This window comes from Amphiprion ocellaris, chromosome 23, assembly GCF_022539595.1.
Source record: "Amphiprion ocellaris isolate individual 3 ecotype Okinawa chromosome 23, ASM2253959v1, whole genome shotgun sequence".
NCBI lineage: Eukaryota > Metazoa > Chordata > Actinopteri > Pomacentridae > Amphiprion > Amphiprion ocellaris.
In genome coordinates, this window is record NC_072788.1 from 26,400,136 (window position 1) to 26,419,255 (window position 19,120).

The window sequence follows — 19,120 nt, forward strand, 5'->3', positions numbered from 1 at the left end:
ATTAAGTTAACATTATTTATTATATTAATTAGCTTGAATAATGTAAAACGATCAGACCCATTTGAATAATTTAAATATTAAACATTATTTCGATTAGATAAATTTGTCTGATTAATTATCAAAGTTTAGATCTTACCATTTAGCATGTCAAAATCAAATTAAATAATGTGAACTGTATTTTTTTCAGTAGATTATTGTGGAAATAAAAGAAGCAGCTCAGATATTCCTTATAAAATATTTATTTATTTCACTGTTGGATTCATAGTGTTAGCTCAGTTAGCTAAAGCAGGCGAGCTACATGCTAAAGCTTCACACTACAGTCTGTCTGAACAGAAGCTGGAGAAATGTCCAGATAAAACAGAAATGTGGATTTAATAATGCGCGTAAAATGCTGAACAATATGAACCGTTCATCAGATTCAGGTCCAGTAAAGCTACGTCATTCAGACATGAGATATTATAAAATGACGTCTTTATCCTCCAGAAGCTCCGTCTTTAACTTCACTATCTGGGTTTTTATCTTTTTATTTAAACAAACTCTGAGCACAAACTTTGAATTTGGTGACGTCAGTCCCGGTTCCCCAAAGGTTTCACCAACTAACCTTAAGGGAACATTCTGAGAGCTTTCAGGGAATCTTTAGGAAACATTCCAAGATGGTCAGTACGTAGCTACTAAATAGTCAGAAGAACATTCAGGAGAAGTCTGGGGACTATTTGCTATTTTTGAAGGTTCCCTGAAGATCCTGAAGGTTTCAAAAAGCACCTTCTGGGAACTTTGAGGGAATGTTCCCTGACGGCTTTAGAATTATTCTAAAGGACCTAAAGGAGAATCATAAATGGGGCAAACTGTTTCTTCACAAAGTTTTGGGCATCTTTTGAAGGTTCTCTGCTTTTTTTTTAGTACCTAACAATAAAAGTACATAGTTACTAGAACGTTCTGAGAATCCTTTGGTATTTTTGAAGGTTCCCTGAAGGTCTTCTCATGGTTTTTAAAAATAATTTTCAGGGAATGTTCTGGGAATGTTTCCCCGAGTTCTCAGCTTTATGATCGGAATCGTATTTTTTCAGTAGCAAATACTAAACAGTTCCCTTAAAAGGTCCCTGAATTACAAAATGATAATTGTGATGTACGGGAAAGATCACTCCCTATTTGTTTGTTTTCTGTTGTTGTTGCTGTTTGTTTTTTGATTCTGTTTTGTTTTCATTGCTCAGAAAAGACGCTGTTTTGGCATTTTAGGGCAGACAATAGATCTGAGATGCTTGTACATATCATATGCTGTATCAAATGTGAATATCTGACTCTGAATGTCAATAAAAAAATAAATTACAAAAAAAAGGTCCCTGAAGTTTAAATTAAGGTTCCCTGAGGGTTTCACAATCTAACTTTTGGAAAGTTCCTAGAAGATTTCTGAAAAGTTTCATAAACTAACTTCTGGAAATGTTCTCCAAAGGTTCCCTAAAGGTTTCACAAACAAACTTCAGAGAATGTTCCCTAAAGGTTTGAGGTTATGGTCCACATCACATTTTTCAATCCCTAAAACACAGTAAATAGTTCCCAGAAAGTTCCCTAGAGGTCCCTTTAAGACCCAGAAGTTCTCCATAAGGTTCCCTGAGGGTTTGACAGACTACCTGCTGGGAATGTTCCCTGAAAGTTTCCTGAAGGTTTCATAAACTAACGTTGGGAAACGTTGCCTTTATAATCGAACAAACGCTGAACTTGGTGATTTGGGACCAGGTCTGGTTCTTCTTCTACTTCTTCTCTTCTTTGGTGGGTTCCGTCTCTGGGGGCGGGGCGTCCACCGGCTGGTCGGCCCTCGGCGGCGGCGCCATCTTCATCTCCAGCCGGGTGACTCGGTGTTTGAGCTTGCTGTGCGTGGCCTCGTGCTCGGCCAGCAGTCGGGCGTAGCGGGTCTGCAGGACGTCCAGCGTTCCCGTCATGCAGTCCACCTTCTCCTCGATCTCCTTCGGGTCGGGACCCTGCGCCGCCACCTGCAGGACGACATCAGCTCTGATGTCAGCGGCTCCACTCGGCGACTCACCTGTGTGAGATCGTGTGATCGTACCTCCAGGTCCAGCAGCCCGTCCTTCATCAGGATCTGCCTCCCCTTCTCCTCCAGCATGGCCTTGGCATCCGGATACTCGGTCAGTGCCTCCATCAGGTCGTCTTTGGAGAGACAGAAGAGGTCGGAGTAGCCGATGCTGCGGATGTTCGCTGTCCTTCTGTTTCCTGCTTTACTGCCTGAAAGACAAAGAACAACTTTCAGGGATCAGAAGCAGCGTTTGGACGTTACGGACGGTGCTGGTTAGACGATAACAAACCCTTGATGGCCAGGATGCTGATCTCGCCGAAGTAGCTTCCGTCACTGAGGACCACGAACTGCTTGATGCCATCGTCGGCGACCACGGCCAGCTTGCCCTCCTTGATGATGTACATCTCGCGGCCGATGTCGCCCTTCTTGCAGATGTAGTCTCCGGGACTGTAGACCTGCGGCTGCAGCTTCAGAACCAGCTCCACCAGCAGCCCGGCCTCGCAGTCGGCGAAGATCCGGACCTGCAGAACCAAACAGCAGCTTTAAACCCTCTGAGCTGCTGCTAGCGAGCAGTGTCGTGAAGCTGTGCAGACCTTCTTCAGCGTGTCCAGGTGGACGTTGATGGCAATCTCAGCCCTCAGTTTGTCCGGCAGGTACTTCAGCACCTCCCTCTCGTCCACCGCTTTCTTATTGGTCCACAGGAAGTCGAACCACTTGATCACTCGCTTCTCTAGGTCCTTGGTTACCTGGAGGGCAACAGACACATCTCTGAGGAAACACTCTATTTGGATTTGGTAGTCATTTGTTCTTTATTTCAACCCTCTAAACTCCAACAGAATAAATATCCAACTGGAAACTTGTTGAAAATGACTCAAAACTTGTCCAAAATGGCTCAACACGTGTTTAAAATGGCAAAAATGGTCAATAATCATTCAAAATATGTTAAAAATGACTATAAATGTGTCCAACATGACTCAAATATCATCCTCAATGATTCAAAGTGTGTCGAAAATGACTCAACACATGTCTAAAATGGCAAAAATGGTCAACAATGACTCAGAATTTGTCCAAAATGACCAGAAGTGTGCCCAAAATGATTCAAAAATTGGTGAAAATGGTAAAATTGGTCCAAAATGACTCAAAAATAGTCCACAATGACTCAAACGAATACCCAAAAGTGTTTTAAATACGTCCACAATGGCTCAAAAAATGTCTCCAATGTGCCAACAGTTCTTCCAAAATGACTGAAAATGGTTCAGTCCAGCAAGAATTTATCCAAACGTGCGGTGTAACTGAAAGTTTTCCAAAATGACTTAAAGTTTGTCCAAGAATTTGTCCAAAATGTCTCAAAATTTGTCAAGAGATTGAAAAATACAGCATTCTAGGATAAATAGTTCAATAGAAGTCCATGGCGTCCTTCTAACAAACCTTTTCAAGCAGAAAAGAAAAGTTCCACAGGAGAATAAGCAAAGATAATGACATCTGACCTTCCGGAAGCTCATGTACTGCTTGATGGCGTCGATGCGAGCCTGGAAGTCGGCTCTGGCAGCGTTCATGTTGGTGATCATGGAGCCGACGTTACCGACGATGGTGGCGAAGATCAAGACGCCGACCTGAAGAACGAAGCAGCACAAACCTGCTTCTTCACACATTTATCAACACATTTCAATTCATTGGGAAGTAGAATCATGTTTCTTCCCATTTCTGATGAGAAATGATTTCCAAACTAGACACTAAACAAATAAAATATGATGTTTCAGACAGTTAATATTCGGTTTAGTTGGCCTTTAGTTGGGTTACTAACCAATTTTCTAGTGTTTTGGTGGGTTAATATCCAGGTTTTTGGTGTTTTGTTGGTTTAATATCCAGGTTTTTGGTTTTTTGGTGTTTAATATTCTGGTTTTTGGTGTTTTGTTGGTTTAATATTCAGGTTTTTGGTGTTTTGTTGGGTTAATATTCAGGTTTTTGGTGTTTTGGTGGGTTAATATTCAGGTTTTTGGTGTTTTGGTGGGCTAATATTCTGGTTTTTGGTGTTTTGATGGGTGGTTTCTTTCCCTTTCTGGGACTTTTCATTAATATTTTAACAAATAAATGCATTGTGTTTTATCAAAAGTTGCTTTCTTTTCAGATTTGTGAGAAATTCAAATATATTTTTGGATAATTTATTAACTTTGTTGAGTCTTTTCCAGCATTTTTTCATACATTACAGAAACACTTTATTGATTTTTAAAAAATATTTTTGGCCATTTTATACTTTCTTTCACTTCTTCATATTATTATAATTTAGATAATATTAATATATTCAGATGTTTTGGGATTATTTCGAACTTACGTTTTTTCAGGTGTTTGTGATTTATTTTAACACAAATAGTATTTTTCTGAAATTCTAAAAGGATTTTGTGGGATTTCCTGGACTACTTATGAACATAAAATGAGATATAAATATTTTGGAACGTATTTTGTGCACATTTGGGAAACATTTTACTGATATTTCTTTGACATTTACTTTTATTTGTTTACATTTTTGACCTTTTATTTAAACTTTTTGCCCATGTTTTGTAATTTGTGTGACATTTTTAAAGCATTTTTCTGAGACGTTTAATTTTATTTAGATATTTCAGGGTCACACCCACCAAGAAGTCCGTGACGACGAAGAAGTACTCGGAGTTCTCCACAGGGGGCGGTGTTTCTCCGATGGTGGTCAGCGTCAGCGTGGACCAGTACATGCTGTAGGCGTACTTCCTCACCAGACGACCGAACTCTGGGTCCGACGGGTCCGGATACACGAACCTGTCGGCACCAAAACCTGAAGCCAGAGATGGAGATGATGCAGGCGTTTAGAAACTCAGTGGAATGGAAACTGTGCCAAAGTGATTCATGACAGAAGTAGAAACAAAAAAAAGGGACGCAAATCAACCAAAACACAGCACAAAACAAAAAGCAAGGCACTTAGAGACACAAAATGACCAAAATGAGACACAAAACAACCAAAACAAGACACGAAATGACCAAAACAAGACAAAAAACACAAAACAACCAAAACAAGACACAAAGCAAGAAAAACAAGACAGAAAACACAAAACAAGACACAAAACGACCAAAATAAGACACAAAACAACCAAAGCAAGACACAAAACAACCAAAATAAGACACAAAACAACCAAAACAAGACACAAAACAAGATACAAAGCGACCAAAACAAGACAGAAAACAACCAAAATAAGACACAAAATGACCAAAATGAGACACAAAACAACCAAAACAAGACACAAAATGACCAAAACAAGACACGAAATGACCACAACAAGACACAAAACAACCAAAACAAGACACGAAACGACCAAAATGAGACACAAAACAGCCAAAACAAGACAGAAAACACAAAACAAGACATAAAACAACCCAACGAGACACAAAGGGACAGAAAGTTGTGTCTATTTGCAGTTTCTAATATAATAATAATATAAAAGACCCACCGATGGCCTTGGAGAAGGAGTAGTAGAGGCAGGCGTTCCAGTGGATGATGATGACGATGTACATGACCAGGTTGGAAATACGAAGAGCGTTGGGGTAGTTGGTTCTGGTCTCTGTCCGCTGGAAGAACTCCAACATCCTGATGAAGAGAGTCAGAGAGTCTGAAACACTAACCAGAGAGCTGCCAGGCATGAAACCAATCACCAAACACCTGGGTGCTGGCCTTCTGGTGGGTTCATGTTAAGGTTTTGGTCTTTCAGGGAGTTAATATCCAGTTTGCCGGCTTTTTCTTGGGTTAATATTCAGGTTTTGGTGTTTTGTTGGGTTAATATTCAGGTTTTTGATGTTTCAGGGAGTGAATATTCAGTTTGTTGGTCTTTTCTTGGGTTAATATTCAGGTTTCTGGTGTTTTGGTGTGTTAATATTTAGGTTTTTGGTGGGTCACTATCGTGGTTTCTGACATTGTAATGTACTAATATCCAAATGTTTTAAGTTTTGGTGCATTAATATCCAGAAACCACCTAGAACCATTATTATTTTCCTGGGAGCAGGTATCAGTGATGCATGTACCTGTTGAATCGCAGCAGTTTGTTGAGGCGGATCTCCGGGTATTTGAGGCCGAAGACGACGTACAGAACATCGGTGGGAACCATGGAGGCCAAGTCCAGCTTGAACTGGAAACTGTTCATGTAGCGCTCACGGAGCTTCAGCTCGTCCTTCACCAGCAAACCCTGCTCCAGGTAACCTGAAGAAACATGAACAGAAGGAAATCAGAAGGACAACATGAGCCCGTGAACTTTCTAGCATGTCAAAAACATGGATGTTAATGCAGCACCATGTGGAAAACCTGGATATTAATGGAACAAAACATCAGAAACCTGGATATTAATGGAACAAAACATCAAAAACCTGGATATTAATGGAACAAAACATCAGAAATCTGGATATTAACGGAACAAAACATCAAAAACCTGGAAATTAACGGAACAAATCATAAAAAATCTGGATATTAATGGAACAAAACATCAGAAACCTGGATATTAATGGAACAAAACAGCTTTTTAATGTTTTGGTGGGTCAATATTCAGGTTTTTGATGTTTTGGTGAATTAATATTCAGGTTTTTGGTGTTTTGGTGGATTAATATTCAGGTTCTTGGTGTTTTGGTGGGTTACATTAATGCACATAAACATAAAAAAGCAGGATATTAATGCAGCAAATTGTCATAAACCAGGACATCCCTGCACCAACATGACAAAAACCTGGATTTAAAGAACCCAAATATCAGGAAACCTGGAAAAGAACGCAGCACAACTTTAACAACCTGAATATTTACACAGTAAACATAAAACTCCTGAATATTAGAGCACCAACACATGGAAAAGATGGATGTCACAGCATGAAGAGGTCTAAAAGCTGACTGTTAACAAAACATATAAAAACATGGATGCATGAGACATGGGGAGAAGACGGGAAACAGGACGGTGGAGACAGGAAGTTCTGGAGAGTTTTACTTCTGAATGGTGAGGACGTTTCCTGTTTTATTAAGGGGTGAAGAAAGAACCTCAGACTTTAGATCAGATCTATGAATCAGTTCTTTCTCAGGCCTCGTTATTTCAGCTAACAGCTCTTCTAGGATGTGTGTTGTGGGTTTTTACCGGTCCTGGTTCTGAACACCATGTCGCCCAGGTAGACGAGGTCGGACAGGAGGTCCAGGAGGAACCAGTAGACCAGGTAGTCGGTCTGCAGCTCCTCGAAACACGCCCTGAAACACAAAAACAACACAAACGTCAGCACAAGTTTAACTCAGGCAGCTAGAAACACTTTGAACTTCCAGGTTTTTCATGTTTCGGAACGTTCATATCCATGTTTTGATCTGGGACGACACATTCCTCTCACTTGGGACAAATTTGGGACCTTTTTGGAGAAGGTTGGTCGATTCTTCGAGTCAAACCTGGACCACAGACATCTTCTACATCCATGAAGGAACGCTGGTCCACTCTTCTCTGTAGAACAGTTTTAATTCAGAAACATTAGAAGGTTTTAGATCATCAGCTGATCTTTGAAGGTCTTCAACCAGCATCTTCAAGTCCAGACTTTGACCCCAGAACTTTCATTCAGTTCTTGATGATCCACTCAGAGGTGGACTTGTTGGTGGTCTGTGGGTCCATTAGTGTTGAGCTTCAGGTCCTGAACTGATGGTAGATGTTCTCCAGGAGGTTCTTCGGATAGAGTAGAATTCATGACCAGTCATCCAGGTCCTCCAACCATCTCACTATCACCATGTTCCACTGCTGGTATCATGTTCTTCTTTAGTTTTACTCCAGATGTAAGAGACCCATGTCTTCTAAAATGTTCCACCCTTGACTCATCAGTCCACAGTATGTTCTCCTAAAGTCTTGGAGGAACCTTTATGATCTTTTAGGTCAGTAGAGGTTTGATCTTTAACTCTCCATGGATCCATTTCCTCCAGAGTTCCTTCCTCATTGTGGAACCATGTAGAGGGACCTTAACTGAGGCCAGAGAGGTCTGCAGATCTTTAGATGTTCCTCTGGGTTCTTCTGTGACCTCCTGGATTAGATGTGGATATTCTTGGAGAAATGTTGGTGGTTGGTCCGCTCCTGAAGGTTCTCCACTGTTCCATGTTTCTCCATGTATGGATAACATCTCTTTGGAACCTTCCAGACTGATGAACATCCATGACTTTGTTCCTCATCTGTTCTTGAATCTCTGTAGAACGTGGCATCATGTTCTGCTTTCTGAGATCCTTTAGCTGCTTCACAATGAAGACAGGTTCTATCTAGTGATGTTTAGGTTCCACCAGCCTGGCAGGAACTATATGAAGGTCTGGATGGAGAACCTGAACCCAACTGACCAATGAATGTGGTCCTTTGGTAGACTGGTAGCTCAGGGGGCAGTTACTTTTTAACATAGAACAAGATGGTCTGGACAGAACCTAACCTTCAATGAATAAAACCATAATTCCTGTCTGATATTAAAACTAGTTTCTGATCTGGAACATTTACGTGACAGATCTGCAGAACTAGAAGGTTCCTGTGGACGGTGTTTCATGGTTACCTGGCGATGATGAGCTAGCAGGTTCCTGTGGACGGTGTTACGTGGTTACCTGGCAATGATGAACTAGAAGGTTCCTCTGGACAGTATTTCATGGTTACCTGGTGATGATGACTAGCAGGTTCCTGTGGACGGTGTTACGTGGTTACCTGGTGATGATGAGCTTGACGTATCCTGTGGACGGTGTTTCATGGTTACCTGGTGATGATGAGCTTGAAGTATCCTGTGGACGGTGTTTCATGGTTACCTGGTGATGATGACTAGAAGGTTCCTGTGGACGGTGTTTCATGGTTACCTGGCGATGATGAGCGTCCAGTTGTACATGACAGGAACAGTGATGATGAACAGCCAGTGGTAGTAGGTGTTTCCTGCTGGATCGATCACTGTGATCTCCTTAGGACTGAAAACAATCAGAAATAAAAGAGAAAATCAATCAAACTGCAGCATGGATGGTAGAAATGTTTAAATGATGAGAACGTACGGCTCCTCCTTGGCCTTCTCTTTCTCTTTTTCCTTCTTCTCCTTTTCTTTTTCTTTCTCTTTCTCCTCCTTCTGCTTCTTCTCCTTTCTCTCCTTCTTGTCCTGTTTTTCTTTCCTAGAAGACAACAGATAGTTCAGATTTTCTCTCTGAGTTCGTCCACTGAAGGTCTTATTTTCTGAGACGACTCTTACTCCTTCTTTTCTTTCCTCTCCTTCTTCTCCTTCTTCTTCTTCTTCTTCTCCTCCCTGGAAGACATCAGGTGAACGTGTTATTCTCACCTTTAAACATCTAAACTTCATGTTCATGTCTGCTGCTTTCTTACTCGTCCTCATTGTTGTTGCTGTTGTTGACGTTGAACAGAACCGCTGGAGTTTCTGTCTGGACAACCCTGAAAAGCAACACAACCAAGTTTATAGAAACAGCAACACAACCAGATTTATAGAAACAACAACACAATCAGGTTTTTAGAAACAACAACACAACCTGATTTATAGAAACAACAACACAACCAGATTTATAGAAACAGCAGCAACACAACCAGGTTTATAGAAACAACACAACCAGGTTTATAGAAACAACAACACAACCAGGTTTATAGAAACAACAGCAACGCAACCAGATTTATAGAAACAGCAGCAACACAACCAGGTTTATAGAAACAACACAACCAGATTTATAGAAACAACGACACAACCAGGTTTATAGAAACAACAGCAACACAACCAGATTTATAGAAACAACAAAAACACAAAGTAGTTTTAAAAGAAAACAGTTTAAAGACAGTTCAAACCCAAACCCTAACCTCCACTGTGCTTCATTATGATGCTGCCACCAGCATGCTTCACAGTGGGGATGGTGTGTTTGTAATGATGTTCAGTGTTTGATCAAACATATCATCACGTCTGATGGACATAAAGCTCCATCCTGGTCTCCTCAGACCAAAGAACCTTCTTCCAGGTGTCTTCAGAGTCTCCACATGTCTTCTGGTGAACTCTAGTCCAGATTTAATTGGAGCTTTTTCCATCAGAGTCTTTCTCTTTGTCTCCATGAAGCTTTGACTGGTGAAGAACAGTTGTTGGATGAACAGTCTGAAGCTGGAACTCCTTCAGAGGAGTCATAGGAGTCTTGATAGCCTCCCTCTCTAGTCTCTTTCTCCTTCAGAGGAGTCATAGGAGTCTTGGTGGCCTCCCTCTCTAGTCTCTCAGGTCTTGAGGACGTCCTGCTCTAGTCAGATTTATTCATGTTCCATCTTCCTTCCATTCCTTAATGATGGATTTAACTGGACTCCAGGAGATCTTCAGGAACTTTAAATGTTCTTGTATCGTCCTGACTGATGCTTCTTGTTTCTTCAGTCTTCATAGTGTAGTTCTATCCAGGAGTTCTGATCCACCAGAGACTGGACCTTCCAGATCCAGGAGTCTTTATCCTCCAATCACTGACCTCAGATCATCCATTAACTGCTGACTTCTAGACCAGCTGAGTTACTTCTAAAGGCCACCTGAGGACCCTGAGTCCTGAAACACTCATCACGTTTGTGTGGTGACTAACCGGACGTCAGCTGGCTCCGCCTTCTCCATGTCCTGCAAAATTATGGTGGGCGGAGTCAATCTGGCAGTGATGGGCGGGGCCAATGGAGCAACTTTAGCCATGGAGACGCTACAGAGACGGAGAGAAACCAAACAAATCAACACCGGTTCAATATTATATCTAAAATGAATAAATACCAAATGATTTAAATTTGTCCAAAAACTCTTCAAAAAAAGGGGTCCACAATGGTTCAGACTTTAAATTACCCAAACATTGTCCAGTACGTCTCAAAATATGTCCACAATTATTAAAAACTCAACAAAGGGGTTTAAACGTGTCCAAAATGGTTTAAAATGGTCCAGAATGACTAGAAACGTGTCTTTAAATGGTGCAGAATGACGAGAAACGTGTCTTTAAATGGCCCAGAATGACTTGAAACGTGTCTTTAAATGGTGCAGAATGACGAGAAACGTGTCTTTAAATGGCCCAGAATGACTAGAAACATGTCCAAAATTAATGGTTTTAAATGGTCCATGATGACTAGAAACGTGTCTTTAAATGGTCCATGATGACTAGAAACGTGTCCATGGCAACTTGAACGTTGACCAACACAACTCAACCTCCAAATCGACTAAAATGTTTTCAAATGTGATTGAAAGTTCCCAAAATTATTTAAACTCTTCCAAAAATGTCTGTTTTTAAAATCAGACATGTCAGTGACTGGAAGCTTAAAACAAACAGTGACATCAGAATGCAGTCGTGTTGCAGACGTGTTTTCTGAGGAGAAGAAGCTTCAGAACCTTCAGAATGAGTAAACCTGATTTAATTAACTGAGTATTTCCGTCATGTGAGGTGTAATGTCTGAACAGCCTGCCTCCAGTATCTCACCTGTCTGCTGATGATCTGTCACCTTCGGTTACTGCATCCACCGACTGTCCATCAGAGTCATCACCATGGAAACAGAGGAACGACCGCACACGCTCAGAAACATACCTGAAGTCCTCGGCAGGTCGGCATCGGCAGAGAAAGCCGAGAAGACGAGTCTCCTCTGTCACCCTGACGAGGATAAAGAGCTTAGAGGACGGATGATGCTGATCCAGCCTTCATCACGTCCACATCCAGCCTGAACGCAGCCCAGGAAACGTCCACATCCAGCCTCTGCCATGGAAAACTCCCTCGGCAGACCAGTCTGAGTGACAAACAGGACTGAGATTTGGGCAAAGTGACTCAGAAAATGTAAAAAAATAACTCAACAGATGTCCTGAATGCCTCAAAACTGTCAAAGGGACTCCAAATCTGTCCCAAATGACTCACAAAATGTCCAAAACACATGAAAATGTGTCAAAAACTACTCAATAGTTGTCCTAAATGACTCAAAATCTTTGAAAATGACTAAAAATCTGCCAAAACTGACTCACAAAAAGACCCAAAATGACTCAAAATATGTCCAAAACTCCTGAAAACCTGTCAAAACTACTCACTAATTGTCCAAAATGCCTCAAAGCCTTTAAGGGTGCTTTCACACCTGTTAGTCCGCTAAAGTGGTTCGTTTGGACCCAAAAGTTGTTACAATGTTGCTATTTTCAACTGGTTCGGTTCGCATTCACACCAGTGTTTTCGCAGGTGAACCTACTCCAATTAATGCTATATCTCCCCCCAGTCGTTTGGCGGCGCTGTTTACAAAACAAGGCGTTTACGATGACGTAGGTGTACGCTGATTGGCGTAAAATTCGACTGTGCAGGTTGCTACGGAAGCTCCCGTAGACCAAAAAGTCTGCTGCGCCATCAAGTGGTCCGAATGGAGACAGGTTTGTGTTCTCACCAGGAGCGAACCGAACTGGAGTTCACATAGAAGCGGACCGAGACCACCTCCCGAAGGTGGTCTCGGTGCGGTTCGTTAGTCCGAACCAAAAAAATCTGGTATGCTTTCACATCAGCCCAAACGAACCGTACTTGCAGGTGTTGCGGACTCCAGTCCGCTTTAAGCGGACTAAAAGACATAGGTGTGAAAGCACCCTAAAATGACTCAAAAAATGTCAAAAACACACAAAAACATGTCAATAACTGCTCAACAGGTGTCCTAAATGAGTTAAAACCTTTAAAAATGATAAAAGAAATGTCCAAAATGACTCAAAATATGACAAAAACACCTGAAAACGAGTGGAAAACTGCTCAATAATTGTCCTAAATGGCTCAAAACCTTCAAAATGATTCAAATCTGCTCAAACTGATATAAATATCTTCAAAACGAACAAAATTAATCTAATATTGTTCAGAATGTCACCAAACTTGTCCAAAAGCATTAAATGATTATGTCCAAAACCATTCAAAACCCGTCCAAAGTGACCCAACATTTGTCCAAATGGACTCTGAAGGACTTAAATAATGCCCATATTTTAATAGAAGCTACACAGTTGTCCAATCTGACTGGAAACCTGTTGAAAGTGAGCTGGAACCTCAACATGATTACTCAGAACTTTGTCCAAAATGACTCAGAACTCTTCAGAAATGGTCGTGATTTTTATTGGAACGACTTGAACCTCGTCCATCAGGACTAGGACGTGTCCATCAACACTAGGACGTGTCCATCAGCACTAGAACGTGTCCATCAGGACTTTAACTTGTCCATCAGGACTAGGACGTGTCCATCAGGACTTTAATGTGTCCATCAGGACTTTAATGTGTCCATCAGGACTTTAACGTGTCTATCAGGACTAGGATGTGTCCATCAGCACTAGGACGTGTCCATCAGGACTAGGACGTGTCCATCAGGACTAGAATGTGTCCATCAGGACTTTAATGTGTCCATCAGGACTTTAATGTGTCCATCAGGACTTTAACGTGTCCATCAGGACTTTAATGTGTCCATCAGGACTAGAACGTGTCCATCAGGACTTTAACTTGTCCATCAGGACTAGGACGTGTCCATCAGGACTTTAATGTGTCCATCAGGACTTTAACGTGTCCATCAGGACTAGGATGTGTCCATCAGCACTAGGACGTGTCCATCAGCACTAGAACGTGTCCATCAGGACTTTAATGTGTCCATCAGGACTAGAACGTGTCCATCAGGACTAGAACGTGTCCATCAGGACTAGGACGTGTCCATCAGCACTAGAACGTGTCCGTCAGGACTTTAATGTGTCCATCAGGACTAGGATGTGTCCATCAGGACTAAAATGTGTCCATCAGGACTAGAACGTGTCCATCAGGACTAGGACGTGTCCATCAGGACTAGAACGTGTCCATCAGGACTAGGACGTGTCCATCAGGACTAAAATGTGTCCATCAGGACTAGAACGTGTCCATCAGGACTAGGACGTGTCCATCAGGACTAGGACGTGTCCATCAGGACTTTAATGTGTCCATCAGGACTAGGACGTGTCCATCAGGACTAGGACGTGTCCATCAGGACTTTAATGTGTCCATCAGGACTAGAACGTGTCCATCAGGACTAGGACGTGTCCAGAACGATGACTGATGCTTCCAGGACCTACAAACAGAACGTGACCTTCCTAACAGTGAAGACATGCTGCTAGCATCCTGGATGGAACATCAGCGTCCAGCTGGAGGATTAGAGGAAGCTTCCTGAGTCAGCAGCTCTCAGAACGCTGCAGCTCTGATTGGATTAGGAGGAATTAGACCGAATGTGTCCAGCAGCAATCATTCCTGATTTAATAATCAATCTGTTTCCGCTTTAACAGCTTCAACTGTGTTTTGACAAGTGTTTATTTGTCAAAAAAATGTCAAAAATGCGTTAATACCTGTTGAAAACTCTTCAATAGGTGTCCTAAATGCCTGAAAATCTTTAAGAATGACTCAAAATCTGTCCAAAAGAACTCAAAAAATGTCGAAAATGGCTCCAAATATTTCAAAAATACCTGAAAATGTGTCGAAAATCTCCTAAATGTCTCAAAACCTTTAAAAATGACTCAAAACTGGAAAAACTAACTCATTAGGTGTCCTGAATGCCCTAAACCTGTCAAAGTGACTCGAAACTTGTCAAAAATGACTCAAACTGAAAATGTGTTGAAAACTACTCAATAGTTGTTCTAAATGGATCAAAACCTTTGAAAATGACTAAAATCTGCCCTAAATGACTAAAAACCTGACTCAAAAAATATCCGAAATGACTCAAAATATGCCGAAAACACCTGAAAATGTGTCAAAAACTGCTCAATAGTTGTCCTAAATGGCTCAAAACCAATAAAAAAGATTAAAATATGTCAAAAAATAACTCAATAGGTGTCCTAAATATCTCAAAACTGTCAAAGTGACTTCAAATGTGTCCAAAATGACTCAAAATATGTCAAACATGACTCAATAGTTGTCCTGAATGGCTCAAAACCTTTAAAAATGACTCAGATCTGTCCAAAATAACTCATAAGAGAGCTAGCATGCTAGGTGTGCTGGCAAATGTTTGTGAATTGTCCTAGCTAGCATGAGCAACATGTTAGCTAGCCACGGTAGCCTCCTTACATGCTAAGATTGTAGCTGTCCAGCCGGCTAGTACGCTACACTAGCATTCATAGAATTAAGATTTTTTCACCAACAGTACAAACAGAAGGAAGCTACTATCCACTGTGAGAGCCACACATGCTAACGTTACAACTAGCTAGCTTGAAAACTGCACCTACAGTCATAAAAGATGTTTTAGCTAACTTGGAAAACATAAAACAGCTAACCTGCTAGCTTCTAGCAAATGTTTATTACATGTCTTTGCCAACAAACCATCTCAAAATGCTACTTTATCTGAGAGAAGTTGTTTGTCTTCTATCTCAAAGAACGAAGACGCTCAACAGAACTCTTTTAGAAGATGTGTGCTTTATCTTTTTTAGGACTTGTTCTTAGTGTTTTTACATTTTTACTTCATTGCTTGGCGCTTTGCACATCCATGTTGATGTCTACGTTGTGTTTTGTCATAAACCTGTCTGTCTGGAACTCAGTGTTATATTGTGTTGTTATATTGTCTAGTTCAGGTACCTTATTGTTGTTTGTCAGTGACTCAGTGTTGTCTTACGTTATTTGAGGACAGGTCTCTCTTGAGAATGAGACCCAGTGTCTCAATGACATTACCTGTATAAATAAAGGGTAAAAAAAATCTTTCAGCTGAGAAACATTTTCCTTCCAGCTCCAACACAAGTTGTTTTATTAAACTCATTTCAACTCCAAGGTTCCTTTTCAGTGATCCTGGTTCTGTTTCGACCCAGAAGTCCATCAATGTAAATCCAGACCTTCATTAAACATGATGAGACCAAAGAGGGTTCTGGAGAAAACCACTGAGATGTTGGGTTTGGAGGTCAGAACAAGATGGAGGCTGTGATGAAAACATGGAGAGTCTAACAAGGAACTAAAGGCTTCATCCTCAGCGTCTACATGGATGTTCAAGACTTTATCTGAGAACTCACAGAACAACTCAGAAGACGTCAACCAATGAGCTGCTCGGTGTTTCCAGATGGATGTGAGGCTTTGGAAGGAGGTCTAAGTTCAGGTTCAGGGTTAATTATTAGTTTATCTTTCAGGTTAAATATTAAGTTTATTATGGAGTCTTTCAGGTTAATTGTTGAGTTTATTATGGAGTCTTTCAGGTTAAACATTGAGTTTATTATGCAGTCTTTCAGGTTAACATTAAGTTTATTACTGAGTCTGACTGTTCTGGTAGACCAGGGGTCACTAACTGGCGGACTGCGGTCCAGATCCGGACCCAGACGCCGTCTTATACAGACCGGACCTGTAATCAGTAAACTGTAACGGGATTTTAAATTTGACCGGTGGCTTCTGTTTTACCGGCACAGCTTTCCTAGTGTTTACGGCATTAGTTATCAGCTCAGGAAACACACAGACCAATTACGTACGAGTTCAGCCATCCCACGTGATGCTACTCAGCCAATGAAGTCTCTGCATTCAGCTGCTAAACATCACAGCTCTGCGTTCAGAAAACAGGTGAGAGGTGAGCGACGGACAAAAAAGGAAATGAATAAAGCGACACCGAGAGGGAAATAGTCCTGCACATGCTGACCATGTTTGGCTCAACATACAGCTGGAGGCACCTTTCTCAACTATGAACATAGTCAAAACTGAATATGGTTCCAGACTGACCAATGAGCTCCAAATGTGTTTGAGAACGACCCTGACACCATTCAGACCACAATTCAAAATACACAATTCAAAAAATACTGGCAGAGCAAACTGCAGCTCAGTTCTCCCATTAAGCAGCAGGGATATAAGGGGAGTAACAAGACAGGAAAAAAAATGTTAAAGTGTTCAATTGTTTACATTTTTGAGATTTAGGTATTGTTAAAGATGTATATAAGCTGGTTTGGGTTGTTCACTCATTATTTTTTCAAGTTCTACACATAATTTTAAGATGTACAGTTATATCAAAAGTTATTTTTTAATAAATGTTGTCAAAATGTTTTTGAACCGTACTGAATTTATTTGATTTGACAGTCAGTTATTGATTACATGCACACGCTAATAAAACTTCTAAGTTACATCAACATATATCACACTAATTGAAGTTAGACTTTATGATGTTCCGGACCTTTGCTTTAATACATTTTCTCTGACTGGATCTCTTTGAATTTTAGTTGAATACCCCTGTAGTAGAGAAATCAAATGTTTATGAATGGGAGGGTTGGTTCTGGGTCTCATAGGAGAACCATAAAGATCTGACCTCTGATCTGAGCAGGTTCAGGCTGGTTGGTGCTGGACTTACATGAGCTGCTGCTTTCTTCTCTGTCTACCAGGATCCATCAGAACCAGGACCAAGACCAGAACCAGGACCAGGATCCATCAGAAGCAGGACCAGGACCAGGACCAGCATCCATCAAAACAAAGACCATGATCCATCAGAAGCAGGACCAGGACCAGGACCAGGACTAGGACCCAGCTGTGTGTCTATGAAGAGTGATCAATCTAAAGGCAACGACATGGATTTTAAAAGACAACAATGTTCTGCTGGTCAGAAATAAGACACTGACATTGTAGTTCATGGTACTTGGACAAGAACTAGTGTTTTGTGTGGAATACTCCTTGAATAAACCTTTAAACTAGAGGTACTTGGACAGGAAGTAGTACTTTGTGTAGAATACTCCTTGAATAAAGCTTTAAACTAGAGGTACTTGGACAGGAAGTAGTAGTTTGTGTGGACTCCTCCTTGAATAAACCTTTAAACTAGAGGTACTTGGACAGGAAGTAGAACTTTGTGAGGAATACTCCTTGAATAAAGCTTTAAACTAGAGGTACTTGGACATGAAGTAGTACTTTGTGTGTAATACTCCTTGAATAAACCTTTAAACTAGAGGTACTTGGACAGGAAGTAGTACTTTGTGTGTAATGCTCCTTGAATAAACCTTTAAACTCGAGGTACTTGGACAGGAAGTAGTACTTTGTGTGGAATACTCCTTCAATAAAGCTTTCAAAGTATATTCTGAGTGAAATCCTCCTTTAGAACTGGAACTTGTTCACTGTAGTGAACCTCCACTGCAGCAGGTGGCGCTGTCTAGAAATAAAGGTTCTAAACGTGGAGTCCTGAGAGCTCAGCTTCTAGATCTGAAGACTCAAATTGTTGGATGGTTCTCCAACAGGGGGCATTAGATCCTGGTTCTCCACCAGGGGGCGTCAAAGATCCTGGTTCTCTAGCAGGTCTCAGATCCTGGTTCTCCACCAGGGGGCGTCTCAGCTCCGTCTCTGCTCTGAGATCCTCCAGCAGCTGCTCTCTTCTCCCGGCGACCGGTGAGTCATCAGCAGCAGGTTTTGTGATTGGCTGTTGGACTGGCGGTGGATCAGATCTGGTATAAGTCTTTAGGTTCTCCAACTGCTGAGGTTCCACCATCAGTAGAAAGTTAAAGTTGGACCAGACCAGGTTCCAGTTTCTAGACGTTCAGACTAAAAGGATCATTTCCAGTAAAATCCTCCTCAGATGTTGTTAAACTTCTACATGAAGCAGCTGGTCACAGAGAAGAACAGTAGAACTCTATAAAGTCCAGTTCTGAGGTTCTACCAACCATTCCAGCTGTTTGTTCTCTAGAACACCAGACCTTCTACATATTTAATACAGTCACAGTACTTCTACTACTGCAGTACTTTAACTGAAGTACTGGATGGTCTGTTCAACAAGCAGCTTCCTGGTAACTGTTGACACAGCAGCAGCTGCTCTCTGATTGGCTGCTGAGTCTCACCTGAGCAGGTATTCCAGAGCAGCTCCAGCAGGAGGCGTCTGACTCTTGGTCTCTCTGCTGCTGTTCAGCTGCAAACTGCTGCTCCTGGCAACAGGTGACACCAGCAGCAGCTGCTCTCTGATTGGCTGCTGACTGAACAGGAAGTGGAAGAGTCGGGACTTTCCACAGACGCTGAGTTCAGGTGTTGAAGATAAACAGATAGTGAGTTCAGATGATGAAGATAAAAAGACGCTGAGTTCAGGTTTCAGACAAACAGAGATTACAAAAAAAAATACACAACACACACAGACCCACAACCAGCAGCAATCTGGTGTAAATGTTGATCTTCTCTCTGATTGGTTCCTTCTGCAGG

General features: G+C 41.4%; 1 protein-coding gene across 2 annotated transcripts; it reads right to left on the reverse strand.

Moving 5' to 3' along the window:
* Positions 1-223: 223 nt before the first annotated feature.
* LOC129348072 (cGMP-gated cation channel alpha-1-like) lies at positions 224-11,744 on the reverse strand. 2 transcript variants are annotated; one of them, XM_055007435.1, is made up of 15 exons: positions 11,474-11,744; positions 10,607-10,697; positions 9,381-9,446; positions 9,250-9,303; positions 9,059-9,172; positions 8,873-8,977; positions 7,161-7,267; positions 6,074-6,248; positions 5,506-5,642; positions 4,663-4,835; positions 3,517-3,642; positions 2,623-2,775; positions 2,319-2,550; positions 2,063-2,238; positions 224-1,988 (listed from the first exon to the last, which is right to left on the reverse strand). In XM_055007435.1, the coding sequence occupies exons 2-15, from the start codon at positions 10,633-10,635 to the stop codon at positions 1,749-1,751; spliced, it is 1,887 nt and encodes a 628-aa protein (XP_054863410.1). In that variant the 5' UTR covers positions 10,636-10,697; positions 11,474-11,744; the 3' UTR covers positions 224-1,748. The 2 variants fall into 2 exon arrangements, with proteins under 2 accessions (XP_054863410.1, XP_054863409.1); XM_055007434.1 differs by having other exon boundaries at positions 10,607-10,714.
* Positions 11,745-19,120: the final 7,376 nt, after the last annotated feature.

Bases quoted from the DNA above. Each gene is read 5' to 3' on its own strand.
- LOC129348072 (XM_055007434.1), bottom strand. From the start codon at position 10,707: ATGGCTAAAGTTGCTCCATTGGCCCCGCCCATCACTGCCAGATTGACT. The intron at 9,447-10,606 runs GTTAGTCACCAC...GTTGCTTTTCAG, and splicing joins GCGGAGCCAGCTGACGTCCG to GGTTGTCCAGACAGAAACTC. The intron at 7,268-8,872 runs GTAACCATGAAA...TTTGTGTTTCAG, and splicing joins TGGACGCTCATCATCGCCAG to GGCGTGTTTCGAGGAGCTGC.